Raw genomic sequence first — 19922 nt, 5'->3', positions numbered from 1 at the left:
GCCACAGTAGTGACACTAGCTACATTGTAAGCGGGTGGCTGCCTGTAGGCTACTCCAGTAAAATAAATGCAACCAGGATGTGGAGTAAAGTATGAATGGAGATTTGGCTGCGAACGGGTACGGTATGGTGTGTGCTTGGCTTACTCTGCACAAAGCCGCCATGTCCTATAAACGTCCCCTTAAGCTTATTAGCAGCTCGACCCATAGAGATAGATAGAGGACTCTTTATGGATATAACCTGTTTTAGCATTGTCATTGAGGGTCGCCAGCATTTTAAAGTAGTCAACTGGGTGGGGATTCCTATGAGTTAAGAGCATAGAGAATGATAGAGGCCTCTAGCGGTCAAAAGGTTGTTTTAGCATGGGGCAGCGCTGTTGAGGGCTTCCATCATTCTTCTGCCATTTTAAAGTAGTCAAAGTCAACTGGGTGGGGATTCCTATGGGTTGTAGCCTCAATTGAGCTGCCCATACTGTCACAAACACAATAATGGTACAGATACAAAGATGAGTCCTCTATCTATCTCTATAGCTCAACCTTACCTCAGCATTGACCTCAATTGTTAAGTAACCAGGAAGTTGGGGCCTCCCAAGTGGTGCAGTGGTCTAAGGCACTGCATCTCAGTGCTTGAGGCATCACTACTGACCCGGGTTCAACCCCAGCCGGCCGTGACCGGGAGACCCATGAGTTGGCGCACAATTGGCCCAGCATCGTCCGGGTTAGGGGAGGGTTTGGCTGGCCGGGATGTCCTTGTCCCATCATACTCTAGCGACTCCTTGTGGCGGGCCGGGTGCCTGCAAGCTGCCACGGTCGCCAGGTGTACAGTGTTTCCTCCGACACATTGGTGCGGCTGGCTCCGGGTTAAGTGAGCAGTGTGTCAAAAAGCAGTGCGGCTTGGCAGGGTCGGGTTTCTGAGGACCCATGGCTCTCGACCTTCGCCTCTCCCGAGTCCATACGGGTTTTGCAGAGATAGGACAAGACTGTAATTACCAATTGGGGAGAAAAAGGGGTAAAAAAAAAAGTTACCAGGAAGTGGAGGGTTGAGGGTCATGGGCCACTGGTCAGAAGGTGGGGGTCAGAGAAAGTATTTCCGGGTTGAGCCTTTTTCTTATGGGCTCACATCCCAGCTTAGATCTTTTGAATATCCATCACTGATAATACTTTTTCATATAACGCACATTGAGCAGGTTGAAGTTGAAGTAGAACATTTTCAGATGAACATAATTCACATGGGCCTGCTATTCCCTGGGGTATCTATTGATAATAACATACCGGTAGGGCGCCTTATAATTGTTGCCCATTGCTCAAGTAATGGTTTTGACTAATTTACTAATAGCACAACACCATGTAGTGTGGAGTGGAGTCGTGTTTGTTGTGATGCCAATAGCAGTGAGTGACCGCCTCCGGACTGGCCTGCGTACAGCAGGCATTAGATTGGTGTTGTGTTATTGACGTTGTGTTACATTTTTAGTGCCTCGTCATCGGCACCAGCAATCCCTCTCATGACCAGTGACTCAGGGGCCTCTAATACACCCCCACCCTACTGAATATTCCAGTGTGTGTGTGTGTGTGTGTGTGTGTGTGTGTGTGTGTGTGCCTGCACGGGCCTGCCTGTCTGTCTTCCAATCAGTTTACTGCAGACATAAAAATGGACAGAGGAATCTCTCCCTCCTAACACACCCCTGGTTTGTGCTGTGGGTCTGGGGTTAGGAATCCCATGGTCCAGAGTGGCATGCAATTTGGATAGTAACCTGACCCATAACAAACAAAGGCTAAATATATTTCCATGGCAGGGAGGGTCTTTACGCTGGAGGAGAGACAGACAGAGAGATCGAGGGATAGAGTGATAGAGGAACAGAAAGATCGAGAAGAGAGGCACAGGAAGGTTCCCAGTTCTTTCTTCTTGAGGGCTTCATAGAGCATCAGACCTTCAGAGAGCTTCACAGTGTCAGCTCCAGACCAGTGTTTGGGATGAACTTTGCACTGGGCTACAAACCTGGGCATCTCAGGGAGTCTAGCACCATGGATAACTTGGAGAAGCAGCTCATCTGCCCCATCTGCCTGGAGATGTTCACCAAGCCTGTGGTCATACTGCCCTGCCAGCACAACCTCTGCAGGAAGTGTGCCAATGACGTCTTCCAGGTAAAAGGGGGGCGGACGTTTTTTTTCATCACTCTCCTGTCCTGAGGCCATGTGTGGTCAATTAGTGGTCCAGCAGTGGTCTGTGATTTTGGAGCCCTGATTCAAGTTTTTACAGGTGCTGAGCGGAGTACATGTTTTATGGGGTGGCAGGTAGCTAGCAGTTAAGAGCGTTGGGCCAGCCCTCCGACCATCCGCTCAAGAAAAAAATTGGCCTGCTGCTGAAAGTAATTGGGGACCCCTGCATATATCTTTGGTCCTGTTGTACCCCTCAGGTCACTGTTTGAACTGGAGGAGCCATTCAGATATGGGAGACTCCAACAGCTGCCTCAGTCCTGTAGGAGAGGATGTAACATGGTCTGCCTCTCAGGCCCAGGCCATTAGTGGAAAGTGGAAACAGTATTCCAATGGTCTACTTATCAAAGATCACGACAGGATATATTAGATGTATTTATGGAAGTTGGTGTGAACCATTTAGCCTTCCTCAATATTCATAGCAGTCTATAGTGTCAAGCCTTCATCCCTTTATGTTGAGGTCTTTATCATAAAGTATTGACTGTGGAGGATCATCTCCGCTCAATATTTAGTGGTGGGTGGATGGATCAGTGGCTCTGTAGATAAACTTTAGTTTCTGTGTGAAAGGTTCCTCACACTGACTGACTTGATCATTTGTTGTGGGTCCATCCTGGTTAAAGTGTCTAACAAGGTTAGTCTTCTTGATATCATGTCACCTTTAGGACCTTTAAGAGGTATGTAACTCAATGTTTGGGCCTGTACCCAGTCTTAAGCACTCCTCAGTGCAGAATCATATTTTGGTTTCCCTTCAGTAGACAACATTTCTGTGTCAAACAGCTGTTGTCCATATCCTCCCTTAACTCTTCAACACCCCCAGTGAGAGTGATGCTTTACCATTTGACTCCACTACCCCCCCTCCTCCTCATCCCTTTCCCCCCTCTCCCCTCCCAGGCTGCCAACCCCCTGTGGCAGTCTCGGGGGTCCAAGTCCATGTCCACAGGGGGTCGTTTCCGCTGCCCATCATGTCGTCATGAGGCAGTGTTGGACCGCCATGGTGTGTATGGCCTACAGAGGAACCTGCTAGTAGAGAACATCATAGACATCTACAAACAAGAAGAGTCCAGCAGGTCAGTGTTGTGTGCGTGGGTCTGTGAGGGGTACGTGACTAGCTTCTGTAAGCATCCACTAGAACCAGAATGCTCACCAAATGTCAACATTATCCATACAGTTTTGCCATACAACACACACTTCTGCTGTGCTGACCTCTGTTGACTTAAGGACATGGCATGTCAACAAAAGCCATGAGCACAAGGGGTGTACTACTGCTACAACCCTATGTGAACTCAGCCATGAAATATTGCTTCCAGTTTCACCTCTCATGCCACAGGCCCTGGGCAGTCAGTGGTGCAAAGACCTAGGCATCTGATTTTACTCTAATGGTGTCACTAGCGTGTCTGTGTGTGTTCATCAGCTGCGTCATGTTAACAAACCAGGAATATAGAAACATCAGTCTCTGGCGGTGTCCTCCATGTTGTTGCTGTAACTAGCACACTTTATCCCTGCCTCGATGGAGCGGTAAACAGGAGAACCATCCTCTTGTAGCATTGACACAGATACAGACGAGTGTATCTGGGGGGGTGGTTGTGAGTAGCATAGATCAAATCAAATCACATTTTATTGGTCACATACACGTGTTTAGCAGATGTTATTGCAGGTGAAGTGAAATGCTTGTGCTTCTAGCTCTGACAGTGCAGTAATACAGGTGAAGTCGGAAGTTTACATACTGTCACGGTTGTCGTCGGGAAAGGAGAACCAAAATGCAGCAGGAATGTGGATGCTCATCTTTACGTTTATTTAACTCAAAAGTGAACACCAAAAATCATAAACAACGATACTCACGATCAACAAAACAGTCTCGTTAGGCTCACACACGCTAAACAAGAAACAATCTCCCACAAACACTACACCAAACAATTACCCATATATAGGACTCTCAATCAGAGGCAACGAGCAAGCACCTGCCTCCAATTGAGAGTCCAACCCCCCATTAACCTAAACATAGAAATACAACTAACTAGACTAAACATAGAAATACATTAACAAGGAACAGTGCCCAAAAACCCCGGAATACATAAATCAAATACCCTTCTACAAAAACACCACCCCGAACCACATAAAATAAATACCCTCTGCCACGTCCTGACCAAACTACAATAACAAATAACCCTTATACTGGTCAGGACGTGACACATACACTTAGGTTGGAGTCATTAAAACTCATTTTCAATCACTCCACAAATTTCTTGTTAACAAACTATAGTTTTGGCAAGTTGGTTAGGACATCTACTTTGTGCATGACACAAGTCATTTTTCAAACAATTGTTTACAGACAGATTATTTCCCTTATAATCCACTGTATCACAATTCCAGTGGGTCAGAAGTGTACATACACTAAGTTGACTGTGCCTTTAAACAGCTTGGAAAATTCCAAAAAATGATGTCCTGGCTTTAGAAGCTTCTGATAGGCTAGTTGACATCATTTGAGTCAATTAGAGGTGTACCTGTGGATGTATTTCAAGGCCTACCTTCAAACTCAGTGCCTCTTTGCTTGACATCGTGGGAAAATCTAAAGAAATCAGCCAAGACCTCAGAAAAAATGTTGTAGACCTCCACAAGTCTGTTTCATCCTTGGGAGCAATTTCCAAACGACTGAAGGTACCACGTTCATCTGTACAAACAATAGTACGCAAGTATAAACACCATGGGACCACGCAGCCGTCATACCGCTCAGGAAGGAGACGCGTTCTGTCTTCTAGAGAAAAACGTACTTTGGTGCGAAAAGTGCAAATCAATCCCAGAACAACAGCAAAGGACCTTGTGAAGATGCTGGAGGAAACAGGTACAAAAGTATCTCTATCCACAGTAAAACGAGTCCTATATAGACATAACCTGAAAGGCCGCTCAGCAAGGAAGAAGCCACTGCTCCAAAACCGGCATAAATATTCCAGACTACAGTTTGCAACTGCACATGGGGACAAAGATCGTACTTTTTGGAGAAATGTCCTCTGGTCTGATGAAACAAAAATAGAACTGTTGGCCATAATGACCATCGTTATGTTTGGAGGAAAAAGGGGGAGGCTTGCAAGCCCAAGAACACCATCCCAATCGTGAAGCATGGGGGTGGCAGCATCATATTGTGGGGGTGCTTTGCTGCAGGAGGGACTGGTGCACTTCACAAAATAGATGGCATCATGAGGCAGGAAAATTATGTGGATATACTGAAGCAACATCTCAAGACATCAGTCAGGAAGTTAAAGCTTGGTCGCAAATGGGTATTCCAAATGGACAATGACCCCAAGCATACTTACAAAGTTGTGGCAAAATGGCTTAAGGACAACAAAGTCAAGGTATTGGAGTGGCCATCACAAAGCCCCGATCTCAATCCTATAGAAAATTTGTGGGGAGAACTGAAAACGTATGTGCGAGCAAGGAGGCCTACAAACCTGACTCAGTTACACCAGCTCTGTCAGGAGGAATGGGCCAAAATTCACCCAACTTATTGTGGGAAGCCTGTGGAAGGCTACCCGAAACGTTTGACCAAGGTTAAACAATTTAAAGGCAGTGCTACCAAATACTAATTGAGTGTATGTAAACTTCTGACCCACTGGGAATGTGATGAAAGAAATAAAAGATGAAATAAATCATTCTCTCTACTATTATTTTGACATTTCACATTCTTAAAATAAAGTGGTGATCCTAACTGACCTAAGACAGGGAATTTTTACTAGGATTGAATGTCAGGAATTGTGAGAAACTGAGTTTAAATGTGTTTGGCTAAGGTGTATGTAAACTTCCGACTTCAACTGTATCTAACAAGTAATATCTAACAATTACACAACATATACCCAATACACACAAATATAGTAAAGGAATGGAATTAAGAATATAAAAATATTCTAGACGAGCAATGTCAGAGAGGCATATAATAAGATACAGTAGAATAGTATAGGATACAGTATATACATATGAGATGGGTAATGCAAGATATGTAGACATTATTAAAGGGACTAGTGTTCCATTTATTAAAGTGGCCAGTGATTTCAAGTCTATATATATAGGCAGCAGCCTCTCTGTGCTAGTGATGGCTATTTAACAGTATGATGGTCTTGAGATAGAAGCTGTTTTCCAGTCTCTCGGTCCAAGCTTTGATGCACCTGTACTGACCACGCCTTCTGGATGATAGCGGAGTGAACAGGCAGTGGCCAAGGTGGTTGTTGTCCTTGATGATCTTTTTGGCCTTCCTGTGACATCAGGTGCTGTAGGTGTCCTGGAGGGCAGGTAGTTTGCCCCTGGTGATGCTTTGGGCACCCTCTGGAAAGCCCTGGGGTTGCGGACGTTGCAGTTGCCGTACCAAGTGGTGATACAGCCCGACAGGATGCTCTTGATTGTGCATCTGTAGAAGTTTATGAGGGTTTTAGGTGACAAGCCAAATTTCTTCAGCCTCCTGAGGTTGAAGAGGCGCTGTTGCGCCTTCTTCACCACACTGTCTGTGTTAATGGGCCATTTCAGTTTGTCAGTGATGTGTATGCCAAGGAACTTGAAGCTTTCCGCCTTCTCCACTGTGGTCCCGTCGATGTGGATAGAGGCGTGCTCCCTCTGCTGTTTCCTGAAGTCCACGATCATCTCCTTTGTTTTGTTGACGTTGAGTGAGAAGTTATTTTACTGGCACCACACTCCCAGAGCCCTCACCTCCTCCCTGTAGGATGTCTCGTCATTGTTGGTATCATGCCTACTACTGTTGTGTCATCTGCAAACTTGATGATTGAGTTGGAGGCGTGCTTGGTCACACAGTCATGGGTAAACAGGGAGTACAGGAGGGGACTGAGCACGGACCCTTGTGGGGCCCCAGTGTTGAGGATCAGCGAAGTGGAGGTGTTGGTTCCTACCTTCACCACCTGGGGGCAGCCCATCAGGAAGTCCATGACCCAGTTGCACAGGGCGGGGTTCAATCCCAGGTCCTCGAGCTTAATGATGAGCTTGGAGGGTACTATGGTGTTGAATGCTAAGCTATAGTCAATGTACAGCATTCTTACATATGTATTGTCTAGATGGGATAGGGCAGTGTGCAGTGTGATGGCGATTGCATCGTCTATGGATCTATTGGGGCGGTAAGCAGCCAGCTGGTCGGCGCATGCTTTGAGGATGTGGCTAGGGATGCCGTCTGGGCCGGCAGCCTTGCGAGGATTAACACGCTTGTGGCACTGGGTTATCCTAGTGAATATCTGATATTTTTCACTATATCATGGTTAAATTTGGATACATTTGGAATTTGGAGGTGGGGGAGCCCTATTTAGAGGGGTTAGGGTAAGAGTTAAACCAGTGTTGAACGTAAGGCCAGGGTCATTCTCATTTTATATAGAAGGCCACTAGGTGGCAGTCTTTTCCAGTGTTGATATCATTTAGAAACCTGTAGCAGCAATATCACAGCTTGTTCAGGCCTTGTCTTGACACAATAAAGGTTAAAGATTATATTGTTACGTCAAGGGAAGTGCTTTTGGTCTGTAACACCAATTTGAGCTATATGAGCAAGTTTCCCTCAACATGATATTCCTCAATGCCTTTTATCAAATGTGTAAATTGTTCTATATCTATGTGTAGGCTATTCCTCTAGAGATAATATGAATGGTCAATAGTAGTACAATTCCCCCAATGCCTTCTGGGTTATCTGAAGCCATGAGAGCTGCTCCCATTTCCTGTGCCATTGACAGAAGAGCCAAATAAAGTGTGTGTGCATATGCACATTGGTCTGTGCGCATGTATGCATGCGTACTGGATGTGTGCTTGTGTGTGTGTTTCCGAGGCTGTCCCTTTACTTCTGTGTCCCTGCAGGCCCCTGAACCCCACCAAGGTGGAGCAGCAACAGCTGATGTGTGAGGAGCATGACGAAGAGAAGATCAACATCTACTGCCTGAGCTGTGAGACGCCCACCTGCTCCATGTGTAAAGTGTTTGGCCAGCGCAAGGACTGTGAGGTGGCCCCCCTGCAGAACGTCTACAAGAGACAGAAGGTAATGGAGCACCCTGAGTCAAGGCCAAGGGTCTGATTGTGATGTCACTCAATATCTCTATATCTGTCTGTCTTCCTTTCTGGTAGTCTGTCTGTCTGTTATATCGTCCTTATTCTGAAACGTAATTATCCAATATAATAGCTATAACACTGTCTGTATTCATTACGTCCCCCAGAGAGAGATTTGAATGTTATTTAAAGTGTAGAGCCAGTGTGTGTATGTGATCTGCCTTATCTAAAGAGTATGTGTGTGTGTGTGTGTGTGTGTGTGTGTGTGTGTGTGTGTGTGTGTGTGTGTGTGTGTGTGTGTGTGTGTGTGTGTGTGTGTGTGTGTGTGTGTGTGTGTGTGTGTGGATGGTTTGTCTTTGAGTGCTAAGTGTAGTGACAGCAGACAGATGTGTTGAGTTGTGGCTACCCTGCGGGGTTTCATCTCACCGCACACACAAACACATGACCCTGTCAACCTGCTGGCACGACGACAACTAAGATTGTATATACAGTGCATTTGGAAAGTATTCAGACCCTTTGACTTTTTCCACATTTTCTTACGTTACAGCCTTATTCTAAAATGGATTAATAGTTTTTTCCCCTCATCGATCGACACACAATACCCAATAATGACAAAGCAAAAACAGGTTTTTAAACATTCTTGCAAAATGATTAAAAATAAAAAACTGAAATATCACATATACAAACTTATTCAGACCCTTTACTCAGTACTTTGTTGAAGTACCTGTGGCACCTTGAGTGATCTTCTCCCATTCTTCTCTGAAGATCCTGTCAAGCTCTGTCAGGTTTGACGTGGTGCGTCGCTGCACAGCTATTTTCAGGTCTCTCCAGAGATGTTCGATCGGTTTCAAGTCCAGGCTCTGGCTGGGCCCCTCAAGGACATTCATAGACTTGTCCTGCGTTGTCTTGTGCTTAGGAATGTTGTCCTGTTGGAAGGTGAACCTTCACCCCAGTCTAAAGTCCTAAAGTCCTGAGTGCTCTGGATCAAGGATCTCTCTATACTTTGCTCCGTTTATCTTTCCCTCGATCCTGACTAGTCTCCCAGTCCCTGCCACTGAAAAACATCCCCATAGCATAATGCTGCTACCACCATGCTTCACCGTAGTGATGGTGCCAGGTTTCCTCCAGACGTGACACTTGGCATTCAGGCCAAATAGTTCAATCTTGGTTTTATCAGACCAGAGAATCTTGTTTCTCATGGTCTGCGAGTCATTTAGGTGGCTTTTGGCAAACTCCAAGCTTTTTACTGTGTAGTGGCTCCCGTCTGGCCACTCTACCATAAAGACCTGATTAGTGGAGTGCTGCATAGATGGTTGTCCTTCTTGAAGGTTCTCCCATCTCCACAGAGGGACTCTGGAGCTCTGTCAGAGTGACCATCGGGTTCTTGGGGACCTCCCTGACCAAGGCCCGTCTCCCCCGATTGCTCAGTTTGGCCAGGCGGCCAGCTCTAGGAAGAGTCTTGGTGGTTCCAAACTTCTTCCATTTAAGAATGATGGATGCCACTGTGTTCTTGGGGACCTTCAATACTGCAGACATTTTTTGGTACCCTTCCCCAGATCTGTGCCTCGACACAATCCTGTCTTGGAGTTCTACAGACAATTCCTTCGACCTCATGGCTTCGTTTTTGCTCTGACATGCATTTTCAACTGTGGGACCTTATTTAGACAGGTATGTGCCTTTCCAAATCATGTCCAATCAAATGAATTTACCACAGGTGCACTCCAATCAAGTTGTAGACACATCTCAAAGATCATCAATGGAAACAGGATGCATCTGAGCTCAATTTTGAGTCTCATAGTAAAGGGTCTGAATACTTAAGTAGATAAGGTATTTATGTTTTTTATTTTTAATACATTTGCAAAAATTTCTAAAAACCTGTTTTCGCTTTGTCGTTATGGGATGTTGTGTGTAAATTGATGAGGATTTGTTTTATTTAATCCATTTTAGAATAAGGCTGTAACATAACAAAATGTGAAACAGTCAAGGGGTCTGAATACTTTCCGAATGCACTGTATATGAAACTGAAAAAGAACCAAAAACATACTGAACAAAAATATGAATGCAACATGCAAAGTGTTGGTCCCATGTTTCATAAGCTGAAATAAAAGATATACAACATTTTACATATACACAAAAAGCTTATTTCTCTCACATTTTGTGCACAAATTTGTTTACATCCCTGTTACTGAGCATTTCTCCTTTGCCAAGATAATCCATCCACTTGACAGGTGTGGCAAATCAAGAAGCTGATTAAACAGCATGAGCATTACACAGGTGGACCTTGTACTGGGGACAGTAAAAGTCCACTCTAAAATGTGCAGTTATGTCACACAACGCAATGCCACAGATGTGTCAAGTTTTGAGGAAGCGTACATGTCCACCAGAGGCGGAAATGTCCACCAGAGCTGTTTCCAGATAATTTAATGTTAATTTCTCTACCATAAGCTGCCTCCAACGTTATTTAAGAGAATTTGGCAGTACGTGCAATTAGCCTCACAAGCGCAGACCACGTCTAACCATGCCAACCCAGGAGCTCCACATCCGGCTTCTTCACCTGCAGGATTGTCTGAGACCAGCCATCCGGACAGCTGATGAAACTGAGGAATATTTCTGTCTGTAATAAAGCCCTTTTGTGGGGAAAAACTCATTCAGATTGGCCTGGATCCCAAGTGGGTGGGCCTATTCCTTCCCAGGCCCACCCATGGATGCGCCCCTGCCAGTCATGTGAAATCCATAGATTAGGACCTAAGTTATTTATTTAAATTGACTGATTTCCTTGTATGAACTGCAACTCAGTAAAATTGTTGAAATTGTTGCATGTTGCATTTATATTTTTGTTCAGTATTGTTATTCAAAGGGTTCTCCTATGGGGACAGCCAAAGAACCCTTTTAGGTTCTAGATAGCACCTTTTTTTTCTAAGAGTGTAACTTTCCTGTACAGGATCTAAGTGAACGGTGACTAATATCAAAGGGAAGGTCGCTTGTTAAGGATGGATAATGTGTCTGGCTGTTGAGTAATACTGAAGGGGAAGGCACCCACACAAACATGATACATACACGTTACATATTTGCTGTATCTACTTTCATAAGCTAAAAGAAGTATGTTTGAACGGACTATAACATCAGGTGGCTTTGGTGACAAATGTGCCTTGCATTCAATGCTCCCTCGCTCACTATGAATCATTCATTACAAATACAGACGAGGAAGGATAATGAGCAACTTCAACTTCAGCTAATGTTTTATACATTGTTAAAAACATAACACTTTCGATATTTAAATCTTCAATCTATCATCACAATTGTGTGAACTACTACCTAAAGTGTCAGCTGAGGGATGGAACAAAAGCCTTCAGGATGGAACAAAAGCCTTAATTTCCTATAGCCCTCCTCGATTAGGGTTTGGTGACCACTGGTGAAGTGAATACAGACATTAACCCGTCATGCTATGTTGATTGGCTGCAGACGGAGCTGAGTGACGGCATCGCCATCTTGGTGGCTGGGAACGACCGTATCCAGGCCCTCCTCTCTCAGATGGAGGAGACCTGCAGGTCCATCCAGGTGAGAATGTCACCCACTACAACCACTCAGACCTCTCGCTTTACAGTCACAAAGCTCACTGTGGAGTCACCACACACATCACTGTGAAAAAAAAACCTGTTGTATTGTAATAACTAGCATCAAGAAGTATTAATACATTATTTATAAACTATTAATATATATATATATATATATATATATATATATATATATATATATATATATATATATATATATATATAGAAAAAATGTATAAGGGCTTATTCAAGTTATTATTAGGTGTTACCAATGGGTGTCTGTGTGCAGGAGAACGGCCGTCGTCAGAAGCAGAGTCTGTGTGATAAGTTTGACGGGCTGTATGCCATCCTGGAGGAGAGGAAGAAGGAGTTGGTGGGGATGATCAGCCGCCAGCAGGATGACAAGCTGGACTACATCCGTTCCCTCATGCGTCGCCATGGAGACCACCTGGAGGGCGCCGTCAAGCTGGTGGAGACAGCCATCCAGTCCATGGAGGAACCACAGATGGCTGTGTTCCTACAGGTAGGCACTATGGATATGACACTAGCACTGAACCTGTCTGGCCTCAGTAACTGGACCAAGGGTATGTACCAGTATGTCATGTAATGGAATAGAATAACGGTCAGATGTAACTTTAGATGTAACTTCTTGAGCAGAAAAGTTGCCTGTTTCAGCCCTTGTAAACTGGACGAGGATCAGTGTTCCTGCAGGTAGCTAATGTTTCACTGTCTTAGGATCAGTAGCCCTACAGGTAGCCTATGAGTCAGGGGACCCTCCACAAAGGACTGTAATAGGATCAGTTGTGTGATCAATGTCTCTGGGAACTCTGGTCCTGTGGATCTCTGATCGCACACTGTAAAGAGGAATTTCCAGGTGAAAGGGAGAGCAGTCATTGGTAAAGTAAATCCAAAATATATGTGGTTTAATACAAGTTGCAACAGGGAGATACCTCCTGCACGAAAGCAGAGCAGATGTCTCACGAGCCTCTCTAAGCAGGCCCTCATATCCTAATCATATGTTCTGGAAACGCATAACTAAAGACATAACACAAAGCAGTGAATCACACAGTCTCACAGAATAATAACCAGTGTGTCCTCGGAAAAGACACCTTTAGACTGGCACCAACACTATCAGCAGATAGGAGAACTGTCCATAACATTCTGGTTTAGCATACAAGGCTAGTGACCATCAACCTTGCACAGATTAGAATCATGTTACAGAAAGGAAAAGGAAAATATGTTAGCTGTGTTCGAATACACATACTAACCGCACTAACCATACTATTTGTGACGTAAATTCATTATGTAGTATGCTTATTGGTCATAGTATGGATAGAGTTAGTATGCTAAAAGCTACCGGATGTCGTACTAAATTCACCAAAATAGGAAGTACAGTACCAGTCAAAGGTTTGGACACACCTACTCATTCCAGGTTTTTTCTTTATTTTTACTATTATCTACATTGTAGAATAATAGTGAAGTCGTCAAAACTATGAAATAACACATATGGAATCATGTGGTAACCAAAAAAGTGTTAAATAAATGAAAATATATTCTTCAAAGTAGCCAAATCAAAATATATATTATATTTGAGATTCTTCAAAATAGCCATTCTTTGCCTTGATGACAGCATTGCATACACTTGGCATTCTCTCGAGCTTCACCTGGAATGCTTTTCCAACAGTCTTGAAGGAGTTGCTGTCACTTGTTGGCCGCTTTTCCCTCACTCTGCGGTCCAATTCATCCCAAACCATCTCAATTGGGTTGCGGTCGGGTGACTGTGGAGGCCAGGTCATCTGATGCACTCTCCTTCTTGGTCAAATAGCCCGTACACAGCCTGGAGGTGTGTTGGGTCATTGTTCTGTTGAAAAACAAATGATAGTCCCAATAAGCGCAAACCAGATGGGATGGCGTATCACTGCAGAATGCTGTGGTAGCCATGCTGGTTAAATGTGCCTTGAATTCTAAATAAATCACAGACAGTGTCACCAGCAAAGCACTCCCACACCATCACACCTCGTCCTCCGTGCTTCACAGTGGGAACCACACATGCGGAGATCATCCGTTCACCTACTCTGCGTCTCACAAAGACATGGCGGTTGGAACCAAAAATCTCAAATTTTGACTCATCAGACCAAAGGACAGATTTCCACCGGTCTAATGTCCATTGCTCGTGTTTCTTGGCCCAAGCAAGTCTCTTCTTCTTATTGGTGTCCTTTAGTAGTAGTTTCTTTGCAGCAATTCGACCATGAATGCCTAATTCACGCAGTCTCCTCTGCACAGTTGATGTTGAGATGTGTCTGAGCATTTATTTGGGCTGCAATTTCTGAGGCTGGTAACTCTAATAAACTTATCCTATGCACCAGAGGTAACTCAGGGTCTTCCTGTCCTGTGACGGTCCTCATGAGAGCCAGTTTCATCATAGCGGTTGATGGTTTTTGCGACTGCACTTGAAGAAACTTTCAAAGTTCTTGACATTTTCCGTATTGACTGACCTAAATTTCTTAAAGTAATGATGGACTGTCGTTTTTCTTTGCTTATTTGAGCTGTTCTTGCCATAATATGGACTTTGTCTTTCACCAAATAGGGCTATCTTCTGTATAACAACTCTACCTTGTCACAACACAGCTGATTGGCTCAAACGTATTAAGAATGACAGAAATTCCACAAATTAACTTTTAACATGGCACTCCTGTTAATTGAAATGCCTTACAGGTGACTACCTAGTGAAGCTGGTTGAGAGTATGCCAAGAGTGTGCAAAGCTGTCATCAAGGCAAAGGGTGGCTACTTTGAAGAATATATTTTCATTTATTTAACACTTTTTTGGTTACTACATGATTCCATATGTGTTATTTCATAGTTTTGATGTCTTCACTATAATTCTACAATGTGGAAAATAGTAAAACTAAAGAAAAACCTTGGAACGAGTAGGGATGTCCAAACTTTTGACTGGTACTGTATACACGCAGTGGATACTATTTCCGTGCTCTTAGGGCCCATAATGCAATTCTTCAGAAAATGGGCGTCGCTTCACAACGTTTTCAGATTAGAAATAAATGCCGGAAAATATGCAGGCGAAGTCTGACGAGAGCGCATACAAATTCATTGTTTTAATTAACTAATTATGACAAATGTAAAGAACATGTTGAGCAATGTAATAAAGTATTGACTTTACAAATAAGTTACGTTACACGTTATGTTGGCTGACAGTTAGTTAGCTTGCTATCCTTACGAACAGAGTAGCGTTACACAGCAGTATTTACCGTTATGTTAGCTAGTTATCTAACGTTAGTTGGTTACTAATAATACATCGAACTTGACAAGCAGTATATTAACTATATGCTATCTAACTACCCAACTTCTATTGACTTGATTGTTCACATCATTCTTAGTTGTATAGTTGTTGTGCGTTCTCAATGTACATTGTTAATTCTGGCTATCTACTCCGATTTCAGAACACTCCTGTCTGAGTGTGCCAGCGCGCAGAATAATTTATGAATTTACTCGCCCTAGCAGAGTTGGTTTGGCGGTTTTTATGTTATCCAGACCGTTCGTGACTGTAACTGTACTGCTGGCAACAAATTATGTTTTTTTTGTTGCTGTCGTTTACTGACACCTGCCTCATTCTTTGACCTCTGCCCCCCTGGCCATCAATACTGTCCTTGGAACAGTGCCAGGTTGGATGACGTACTCCTGCTACAGACAGCCGGTAGTTAAAACCCCAGCTAGGCGAGAGATAGATGGTACCATTCATGTCATCCATTCATCCAGCAGTCCTCTCCTCCACTCAGGTCCCTGGCTCTACTCCTGTCCTCCACTCAGGTCCCTGGCTCTATAAAGAGCTACAGATTGAGTAAAGCTCATAACTGAAGTGTCTCTTTATTCAACTCCCTCATTGTTCATGCTTGCAAGCCGTTGGTTTAGTCATCCAGTTTACAGGTAGCGCTAGCAGCGAGTGCTAGGATGGTGGCAGGTGCATGTTTTAAACTCATTCTGGTTTAGATATAGCACTAATTGACCTCCGAAATTAAGTGCTGGAAATGAAACTAAATGCAATATCCTACCCATCATTTCTTTTCTCCACAGAGCATCAAGGATATATTTAAACAGTAAGTCAAATTCTTGTTTTCGTCTGTTTAGTGTTCCATTCTGCTTCATATGGTGTGTTTAGCTGGAAAGTCACAAATTGCATTACATTCACTAACACAAACACACCAATTGCATTGACTGTAAAGCTAAAGTAACTGCATAGAAGATGCGTGTGATTTGCAGTTATGTCTGATTGCTGGCTGCTGCTAGCTAATACATTATAATGAAGCTCTCCACCTGTAGAGTTATCGAGCAGACCCAACCAGCCTGCGTCACTACCAGCCACAGGGGTACAGAGGACGTTGCCATCCATCGCTGTCTGTCACCTCCTATTTGTTTGTCTCTGAACTGTGACCTCACCACTGTGTCCTTTTAAGGATCAGCACCACTGCCAAGGTGTCCAGTATGGAATGTCCAGAGCCGGGCTACGAGAGCATGGTCCATTTTGTCATCAACACAGAGAATGTGGCAGACATGCTGAGGACCATTGACTTCAACACAGTTAGGGCTTCAGGTAGCTGTACAATATGACCATATATGGAGAGTTTGGTCATTAATGTTTCTCTATACATGACTCTAGCCTCAGGGCACTGACGCATGTTCAGCTCCGAACATTAACCCCAAAACTATTTTCCATTGCATGTTCAAGGCTATTTCCCTTGTTTTTGCTGGTCTGTCTTAATGTGGTGCTCTCTGTGTAGTTGCAGGTTTCCAGAAAAAGGACGGGGAGGATGGTTATGATCTTGGTGAGGACTTGGCATCGCTGGCAACAGGGGACGTAGACTATGGGCGATACTAGTTGAAAAGGGTCAAAGAAAGAAAAAGCATGCTATGCTGCTCCCGTGCTTTATTCCCTTACACACATTTGCAAGGTTTAGGCTTCAAACACAAAGGCTGTTAAATATAGTTATACTGTATATCGTTCCTTCTGACATCAGTCTTAAACATTGCCATAAAGGCTGAAATCAAGTGTTTCATATATAGAATATGTATGGATCACTTGTCTTGTTTACCCCACAGCCAACTAATTTCAAATGGAGAGACCAGGCATTCTTTCTCCTCTCAGTGATAAATGAATTCCATATTTCCCTTGCTACCTCCAAAAGTGTAATGATCCTAGGGCCAGGGGACCCTTCGTCCTCACAGCATCACTGTAACATGCCAGAGATTAATGAACTAGAAGTACACATTTTATGAATGGCCACGGACAGATACTCTAGGGAGAGATGGAGGAGTGGTTGTTGACTGGCCTGTTATTTATACATGATTAAAGTTTCAACCAGAAACCAGGGGCGGAAATCCCGCGGGGGACGGGGGGGACACGACCCCCCCATCCTGGGAAAAATATGATTTGTCCCCCCCAATATATCACTGAAACATAACTATGTTATTTAAATAATATTAATAATACGCAATGAAAGCAATTGTGCTGATTATAGACACTTAATAGTGCGTTTTTAAGTTTCAAAAGATTGTGACCCCCCCACCCTTTGCCTCACAATGGTTTGATCCACTGCCAGTTCCTTAGCTTGCTAGGTAACGTAGAGGTCGTATCTACTGTCTGAAAGGCACTCAATGCACGTAACTGACGTGAGGTTAATCCAGTCAATCGCGCACACACATTAGCTGAATATGCAGAGCTAGCGCGCAAATATTAACTATTAAGCTAGCTAGTACCTATTCCATTTATGTGGCGTCGTCAAAGATGGAATCTTTGCTATCGTCAATTTATTCCAAGATCAGCATGCATGTAAGTTAGTGCTTCAAAGTCCCTGTGATAAGGTTAGCGATAAACTGAACAGAACTACACTCTCTTCTACCATTGTTTTAAATATATTTAATGGTCTCGTTGCAAAAGCTAAATTGTTGCAAGGGAACTTTTATTTATATATTTTATTTCACCTTTATTTAACCCGGGTAGCAAAGATTATAGCAAACACCACTGAATTGGTGCTCGCTAGCTTTGCAAATTCAGCTATTGTTAGAAGCCAGCCAATATGAAACAAACGATTAAAATTACAAAAGGTTGCAGCATATGTTGTGTAAATGGTGAACTCATACAGCTGTCAACTCTTGTCACTGCAATCCGTTTCACATTTGCTAGCTACCTTTTAGATCGAAGCCCATATAGAATGATAGAAGATAAGATGATAGAAGCCCATCTCCTACTGTAAATAACCTACATACTGTGTGTGTGTAGCCAACCAGGTAGAAAAATGGCAGAAAAATGGCAGAAAAAAGACGGACATCAGAGTATTTTTCAGTACACCAAAACGCAAAGTAAGAACCCTAGTAGACTAATATCTCAAAGACTAGTTGAGAGAATGCCAAGAGTGTGCAAAGCTGTCATCAAGGCAAAGGGTGGCTACTTTGAAGAATCTCAAATATAAAATATATTTAGATTTGTTGAACACTTTGTTGGTTACTACATTATTCAATATGTGTTATTAAATAGTTTTGATGTCTTCACTATTATTCTACAATGTAGAAAATAGTGAAAATAAAGAAAAACCCTGGAATGAGTAGGTGTGTCCACACTTTTGACTGGTACTGTAGATCATGACCCTTACACTGGGCATTCAGCTCTGTTAAAAAGCTCTGCCTCCTAGTGCCTTGGGTTGGGACCTCAGCTTGACAGGTAGTGAAGAATAGACCTTTCCTGTGTCTCACACACCGATCTGAGCCATGTTTCTGTAACCCGTGTCATTACTTATAATAGTTATAAATAACTAGTGCCCACCCTGCTTGTGATGGGGTTGGGGTTGTTGTGGATATATGGCCCTGAGCCTGGGTGCTCACATGAGCTGACGTTTCCCCCGGGGCTGTCGACCTCTGATTGCGGGAAGGGATGGAGAGGGAGGGGACACACACGAGAGGCGAGACAGAGCTGGGAGTAATTGATGGGGTGTGTGTGTGTGCGCGCTCACCAGAGCAAGAGTTCCCTGACTATGAATGGAGATTGATCGGTGTCTGACGGCCACCAGTGATCTGAGGTTGACACAGTTTTCTGGCAACAATCTGTTCCAGCAATAATTCTTCACACTACTTGAGGGATGATACAGAATGTCCAATTCCATGATATGTACAGTACTGGAAGGGGTTAACTGAGTGGGGTTTTCATATCTCTGACTCATAGAATCTAAGGGGAAACTATAGTAGACATTGCTTAAAACTATGGAGCAAATGTAACATTTCCGAAGGACATTAACACAATTACACAGAATCTCTAACAGCCGGAAGCAGAGAATCTCCCTCCACTACGTAATGAGGAGAGTCATAGTATATTCATGTCAAGAGACAAAACACAGTGTCCTCTCCTCTCCCACTTGGTGCCCCCGTTTAATGTTTGACTTCAAAAATAGACCCAGTCCAACAGGAAATGAAGACAGTGGTGATGGTATGAGATTGTCATGCTCAACTCACATTAATCAATCTCCTCTTTTGTTTTAATCAAGGTTTTTCCAGTCAAGAAAGGACTACTTAGAGGGTTTATGGTAATCCCCTGCGCACATCCATCCAGAGTATTGATGTTTGCCTTTACCATTCGGCTGTCAACTGGTTTTGCTGTCCACAGTATTTACATTGAGTGAATTACAGATCTACAATAGAGAATAAAGCTCAAACATCACACAGTTGAAGGCCTCCCTCGCCACCCACATCAGATATATGTACAAAAGCCTGTGTATTGTGTGTACATTTGATAAGCTAAGTATAATCCAATGAAATGTATCCCACTGTTGGTTTGAATTGTGCATGTTGTGAAGTAGGAAGAATATTGTTGTTTTTCCTCACCTAACACTCCTTCTAGTGCTTGTGATTATCCTGCTACTTCCTCTTCAACAAACTTTACTTTGACAAGAGTTCCACAAGTGCCTTGAAGAAAAAAGTATGACTAATATTATAGAGACCGAAGCAGCTGTAAGCTGCACTTCTAAAAGGTTATGAGGAGAACTGAATGCTCCGATGGTATAGTATATGCACTTTTTAGTCATAGTTTACATCATTTTATAGAAATAAACATACATTTCATTGTGATATCTTCCCTCTCCTTT

At 43.5% G+C, this 19922-nt stretch overlaps 1 protein-coding gene across 1 annotated transcript; it reads left to right on the top strand.

Annotated features, from left to right (window-relative positions):
• Nucleotides 1–1820: 1820 nt before the first annotated feature.
• Nucleotides 1821–19905, top strand: LOC106571441 (tripartite motif-containing protein 54). Its single transcript, XM_014144547.2, has 9 exons — nt 1821–2139; nt 3103–3278; nt 8041–8218; nt 11689–11784; nt 12070–12303; nt 15868–15890; nt 16248–16384; nt 16572–16616; nt 19326–19905. The coding sequence occupies exons 1-9, from the start codon at nt 1969–1971 to the stop codon at nt 19352–19354; spliced, it is 1089 nt and encodes a 362-aa protein (XP_014000022.2). The 5' UTR covers nt 1821–1968; the 3' UTR covers nt 19355–19905.
• Nucleotides 19906–19922: the final 17 nt, after the last annotated feature.

This window comes from Salmo salar, chromosome ssa15 (assembly GCF_905237065.1).
Source record: "Salmo salar chromosome ssa15, Ssal_v3.1, whole genome shotgun sequence".
Taxonomy (NCBI): Eukaryota; Metazoa; Chordata; class Actinopteri; order Salmoniformes; family Salmonidae; genus Salmo; species Salmo salar.
The sequence above is the reverse complement of the archived record's forward strand: the minus strand, read 5'-3'. Positions and strand labels throughout refer to the sequence as shown.